At 43.2% G+C, this 6,693-nt stretch overlaps 1 protein-coding gene across 2 annotated transcripts; it reads left to right on the top strand.

The window, feature by feature from the left end:
* The first annotated feature begins 150 nt into the window (after positions 1 to 150).
* Positions 151 to 6,346, top strand: LOC131125591 (cell division cycle 7-related protein kinase-like). 2 transcript variants are annotated; one of them, XM_058067270.1, is made up of 12 exons: positions 151 to 907; positions 1,118 to 1,199; positions 1,659 to 1,745; positions 3,113 to 3,248; positions 3,342 to 3,435; positions 3,534 to 3,676; positions 3,756 to 3,819; positions 4,161 to 4,265; positions 4,354 to 4,517; positions 4,598 to 4,680; positions 5,323 to 5,472; positions 5,557 to 6,346. In XM_058067270.1, exons 2-12 carry the CDS (start codon positions 1,118 to 1,120, stop codon positions 5,961 to 5,963), a joined length of 1,515 nt encoding a protein of 504 aa, XP_057923253.1. In that variant the 5' UTR covers positions 151 to 907; the 3' UTR covers positions 5,964 to 6,346. The 2 variants fall into 2 exon arrangements, with proteins under 2 accessions (XP_057923253.1, XP_057923252.1); XM_058067269.1 differs by having other exon boundaries at positions 155 to 907; positions 3,756 to 4,059.
* Positions 6,347 to 6,693: the final 347 nt, after the last annotated feature.

Below are 6,693 nucleotides of genomic sequence, written 5' to 3'. Positions count from 1 at the left end.
GCTTACATGATATTTATTAAAACACTTAAAGATGTGGCATCCATCCATTTCCTATGCTGCATAATATCATTTAATATCATTTCATTTGAACTTAAAATATAAGGGTTGTATCAAATATTTTAGACCAGGGGTCGGCAACCTTTACTATGAAAAGAGCCATTTCACCCACTTGCCCACTAAAGAAAAATAGCCTGGAGCCGCAAAACGTTGTATGTTTAAAACAACATTGGAGGGAAAAAAAAAGACGAGTTGGAGTACTCTTGCTAGTACTGGAGATAAACTTTTGTTTTTAAATGAGCTCTAATTTATTTTTTCAGAATTGTCAAATAACTCATTAATAATAATTAATAATTAATAACTCAAATAACTCAAAGTATTACTCATTTCCCTTCATGTTAACCTGTCAGAGAGAACTGGATAGCATCCTGTCTGCTCATTCAGTCACCAGTCAGAACTCAGTCAGGATGCATTCATGGTCTCACACAAAGTTGGATTTTTGTAAACTCATAACGAAGATGTGCATTTTCACCACTCGGGTGCTTAAAAAATATTCAAGCATTGCAAAGGGAGCCGCAACAAAGAGACTGGAGAGCCACATGCGGCTCTGGAGCCGCGGGTTGCTGACCCCTGTTTTAGACTAAGCATGAATGACTGTGCATTGTTCTCGTGGTATTGCTTGCCTCTCGCGAGATTTTATCGACGTCATTTTTAGCGCGTAGTTTGTTGGCGGAAAAGCGTCAGTCCACAAGTGAACTACTCTTTTGTGAACTTTCAGTCAGGTTTCGCCTGTCCGGTGTTTACTAACCGTCATTTCCCCCCCACTGGGCATCGTCTGGGAACTTTACTGAGTTTATGATATATGTAGAGGTACTTTTGGTACAGCCGTGGTCGACGTGAAACGAATGCGGTGAGTGTCTTTTTTTGTCTAAGCTGATTGGATCCCCTGCTAGGACTAACGTTAGCATACACCCAGCGTACAATTTCAGGTCAAATGACCACTTTTGACTTTTTATAATTCTCCGTTTGAGACACAAGGTCTGTAGTCGACACAATGACTTTTCCACACTGCTTCCCAGAGTTGTCAGTGTTCTTGTCAACGTGTTTTTCTCTTGTCAAGATGGATTCTTCCGTCGTCTGCACCGAACCCTTCCGGCTAGACGGATGTATCAAATCGGCCAACAAGAAAAGTAAAATCTCAAGTGAGTTGAAATGTGTGCGATTTAACCAACCAGGGGGAATAAAAGACTCGCTTATTACGTAGTTGACCCGGAAATCATTTCCATCGGTTATTGACTACTTTGATTCCTTCGAGCAGCAAATAAGCACTGCTATGTACCACATTTGTTTTGTTGCTCATTGTATGTCATTAAATCAGTTAACTATAGACAAAAATAGGATTGATTGCAATTACATATTTTAATCAATGGACAGCTCCAGTTTTAATATGTCAACTCAGCGCTACTAAAATTATATTATTTTCCGTTTTTTTTTTCTCGTAAAGTCTCCTAAAACGTTTTTTTCTCCGTAGGGTCGACTATACTACTATAATATTTGTACATTATTCTCGTAGCACATTTTTTGCACGCGTGTATTCTTTATGTATTACTATTGACAATATATACAGTTGTTAACATAGCATGCGTGTTGTTTTTCTCCAGGGGATGTAGAGTCGGACATTGAGTCTCTCTACAGAGCTGTTCCTCAGCTTGCCAAGACTTTTCGCATCATAGACAAAATTGGAGAAGGTATGCGATTGATAATATTTAAAAATGAATGCTTTTAATGACCTTATTACATTCATCCACTATTATGGTCCCCCTCATGGTCACGGGTAAGCTGGAACCTACTAGAGAGGTGGGGTTCGCCCTCGACTGTTTGCCAGCCAATCACAGTGCAGATATAGACAAACAATCATTCACACTCATTGTAGGAGCTATTTATTGGTGTGTTCCTAGGTTTCTGATATCTGTTGATTTATTTTGTTGTTGTTGTTGTTTTGTTTGGATTACTTGATAATATTTTCTTGTTATTTATTTATTTTGTTTATCTATCATATTTTGTTGGGGTTAATTAGTAGTTAATTTCTGGGTTTATTTCATTGGATAACACCCTGGGCACCTGCAATATATTTAGGTAGGCAGTGCTCACAGGACCAGCATGCACCGGGGTGGGCCTATGGTTTTTGTACCAGCGCAAGAGAGGCAACAGGAAAAGGCCCTTGTTCCTTTTTTGTTTGCTTGTTTGCTTGCTTGGTAATAAAAGGAAAGAAGAAGAAACGGAACAAGATTGTTTGGACAATGACTCTTTTGCCTGCGTAAAACAAAACCCATGGTGCATCAGTGGCCTTTTGATTATAGCATAAGTTACGTTTATTTATTTTGGTGAAGGACAAATAGCCACTACACTCATATTCACACCTATGACCATTTAGAGTCCCTTGGGCAGGGCATGACAGAAAATGCATTAACTTAACATTTGACCATCCAAACATAGGAGTTGTCTTATATTCAAATCAATGCTACAGTGGATCTTTGGTTAGCATTTGTATTTTGTTCCAGAAAGCTAACCGAAAGGTTAATCCATTTTCCCTGTAAGAAATCACGTAAATCCAATGAATTTGTTCCAGAAAGCCAAATATGTACAAACAGACCAAAGGTTTTTATAGTTTAACATGCAGAAACAATTCAATGCACATGTAATTACACATAAATAATGAAGGAAAGGGATAAATGAGTTACATTTACCTTCACTGAGATGTGATTCTCTACAAAGACAAAATATGGCATCAAGATCAACACAGACACCACCATTGTGTTTTGCTGTGCGTTATTTCTTGAATTCAGTCGTGTTTCTCACCTCTAGTCTCTGCTTTTCTTTGCTCACAGCTGCAAATCAACCCACAATGGAACCAAAGAAAGTTACAGAAGTTTTGATAAAGAAGGAGAGAAATATTTGAATTCAAGAAATGACAGGCGACATGCCATATTGTAGGGTAACTAGAACATTTTCACAAACTGAGGCAAAAATGTTGACATACATTGCAGACGTTTACGGAAAAGACACTAACCGAGGAGGTTCCACCGTCGTTGATGTGCGTTTGTGTGCTCACCAGGTACCTTCAGCTCAGTATACCTCGGTGAGGCTCGGATGCGAGACGGCAGCAGAGACGTGTTTGCCCTCAAGCACCTCATCCCAACCAGCCACCCGACTCGCATCGCTGCCGAGCTCCAGTGTCTCACTGTTGTCGGGTTCGTGAACTATTATGGTTCTTGTTTACTTCTCCCAAAATGAGCTTGAACCTGAAATATACGGAAACATCACTGCCACTCTTGTTGTTGCAGGGGCAGGGAGAATGTGATGGGTGTGGAATACTGCTTTAGGAAGGAGGATCATGTAGTGATTGTTATGCCTTATATGGAGCATCAAGCAATCGTAGTAAGAAATAGCCACACAAATTCTTATCGGACATGTTGAATTGTGCGTCAATGTAACTTGTAAAACGTGTTCAAAACAAATCCATCCACCCATCCTAGGACATTATCAGTTCATTAAGCTTTGAAGAGGTCCGTCTGTACATCTACCACCTGCTGAAAGCCCTGAGGCACATTCACCAGTTCGGTATCATTCACCGTGACATCAAACCAAACAACTTCCTGTACAACAGGAAAGCTAAGACGTGAGTGGCAGCCACTTTCACTGGTAAAATTTCACTTTCGTTAAATAAATGGACATATATTTTGTATTTGTACATGCAGGTTCGCCCTGGTGGACTTCGGCTTAGCTCAGGGAACAGCCGACACTCAGCTGGAACTGCTTAAGGTGGTCAGACAGAAGCCGTCTCAGCCAAAGGCTGGATGTTCCACAGAGAAACGAGATAAAGCCCCACCTAAACCTCCCTCTACCACCACAGCCTCGCACCTATCCACAGCTCACCCCCCTCCCTCCTCCTCTCCCTCTCCCACCACCTCCTTAGCCGCTGGGCAAGGACTGATTAAAAAAACACGCTCCATCACTACTACAGCGGGCGCCTCCACTTCTCGCAGTGCAAGGCACACTAAGGTGTCCACACTTTCTTGGTGATTTGGGATAATGTCACCGTGTTTGTCCTATCTTCTGCACTGTTGCTATGAGCTAACTTGTCATGTTCCTTTTTGTTTTAGGATTTAATGGGAATACGTAAAGCACCAAGGCCCGTGTTCAGCGAGAGGAACCTGAACAACTGCACTTTAGCCCCGTCTATCACCAAGCTAGCAAATACGTCAGAAGTAAGCCTGTTGTGAAGTGAATTTTCTACTCCGCTCACAACCACAGGGATACATGTTTTCATAAACCAGGCTTTCCTCTTGTATTCAGCTTGTAAATACCGGGAAACCGGCGGACCTCTCAAATGGAAGGTCGGCTTCAGCTAGAAGGGGCCCGGCCACTGTCAGAACTCCAAAACCTCAGCAAAGCGTCCACCAGCCTCTCACCTGTACTTGCTTTCACACAGACAGAGTCTGCAATGTCTGCCTGGCCAGGTAAGCCTCTTGGTTGCTCGTTTTGTGGTGGCATCTTTCTGTTTTGACACTCGTTGACTTGCTTTTCTTGTGCTTAAAAGGAAGCAGCAGGTGGCTCCCAGGGCTGGAACTCCAGGCTTCCGAGCGCCGGAGGTCCTCACTAAGTGTCCACACCAGGGGACAGGTGAGTGCATTGAATAGGAATTGTAAAGACCCTGCACCAGTGGTTCACAACTGCAAACATTGTTACAGTAACGCTACGGTAAATAGTAGGTAATAGGTGATGTGATGACGTTCTATACCACTGAAAACTACAACTACAAACATCACGTGTTTAAAAGAAAAAAGCGATGGAGAGATGCGATCGTGGCTTTCCATTAGCAAAATGACCAGAAACGTATTTAAGTGTTTAAAATTCAGAGATGACATATTTAGGGGCAGATTTTGTGCTTCTTCCTCTAACGCTGGGGGACGGGTCACTCTTACAAAAGACCCATAATAATAATAATCCCCATTGCTTGAAATAAAAAGTCCAAACCGAGTATGAATGCACACCAAGTGCAAATCCCATGTGAGGTATTGTTTTGATCACCGTGACTTGGTTCAGTTAGTCACATAGCATCGTTAACAATGGTACTACCATTAAGGTTTGCTGTGTGAAGCCATTAAGGGAGGACGTGGGGCAGTGACTCATCCGATCCAGCAGATGGAGCTGTCCTCGAAAAAACTTGTGGCGTTAAAATGCATTTTTTAAGCCTGTCAAGTCATTTAATTACAGAAAAAAAGAAAAAAAAAATCTGGTTAATGTGTCTCGTGCCGCACTCAGCCATCGACGTGTGGTCAGCGGGAGTCATCCTGCTCTCGCTGCTGAGTGGACGCTACCCTTTCTTCAAAGCCAGTGACGACTTGATCGCTCTTGCTCAGATTATGACAATACGAGGCTCCAGAGAAACCGTACGCGCCGCTAAGGCATTTGGTGCGTATGAACATGTCCTGGAAGCCAAGTAGTCGGGATGCCAGCTTGGTTGAAATGTGATTGTGGGTGTAACATCCTATCCAGGCAAGGCGGTGCTGTGCAGTCGGCAGCTTCCTCGCCTGGATCTCAGGGAGCTCTGTGAGACGCTGAGGGGACGGAGACCGTCGCCAGATGATGAAGTCACGCCGGTCAGACACTCACTTGGTGCTAAATCTCTAGAGGAAACACCACGGCCCGCTCAGGAACGAGGCATAGCTGGAGCGGGTGAGACTGCTTCCCCGCTCCCAAAAAGCCAGGCTGAAACACCAGGGGAAAAAGCCTCTTCAGGGGTGGACTGTACAGGTACTGGTGATGAGCGGGGATGGGACGGGGTCCCTGACGAAGCCTACGATCTGCTAGACCGGCTGTTAGATCTAAATCCCACTAGCAGAATTACAGCGGCTCAGGCCTTGCAGCACCCGCTGTTCAAAGACTTGGAAAAAAGCACATAGGTTCACAATTCTGCTTTTAAACCATACATGACTTCTTTTAATGGCAGCCATGGGGACAGTTTGATTGGATCTCTCGGTGTCCACCTGTTTATTTCTGCGACTGATACCATTGTCTACGAGTCATTTGTATGAATAAACCACTAACCAGTGTGCCTCAGACACCCCGATAAAAAGTCAAATGCAGAACTGTCTAGCTGGCATTATCTTATGTACGGCATATAGTACATCCCACTATTTGGGTTGCATTCTAAGTGTCACCTAATGTATGCACCCATAAATAGTCTTAAAATGCCTATTTGTGATCTACATCCTATAATGTGCCTCTGTTATTAATCATATTTAATTGAGTTTTACACATTAAAGTATACAGTATTTTACTCACACATCTTGTCAAAGCCTTTCTGCCTTGCCTTGCGAGACAGCGCCCTCTGCTGGATTCATAGCTGCAGTCGAGGTTTTTGTAAGACATCCATCCATCCATCCATCCATCCAGTACCCCAGCTCTCGCCTGAAGCCAGCAGGGACGAACTCTAGCATACCTCCTCAATCCTAGTGAGGGTAAGTGGCATGGAAAAATGATACATTGCAAAATGTGCCACGTCACATCCCATCGTATCAAAGCCTTTTCTGTAGAAAATGCGAGTAGGTTGACTTGCAGGACAGCACCCTCAATACTGCAGTACTGTTTTTCTCCCCTGCAGATAGTGCCATCAAACACTTTCTGCTTAAG

This window comes from Doryrhamphus excisus, chromosome 3 (assembly GCF_030265055.1).
Source record: "Doryrhamphus excisus isolate RoL2022-K1 chromosome 3, RoL_Dexc_1.0, whole genome shotgun sequence".
Classification (NCBI taxonomy): Eukaryota; Metazoa; Chordata; class Actinopteri; order Syngnathiformes; family Syngnathidae; genus Doryrhamphus; species Doryrhamphus excisus.
The sequence above is the reverse complement of the archived record's forward strand: the minus strand, read 5'-3'. Positions and strand labels throughout refer to the sequence as shown.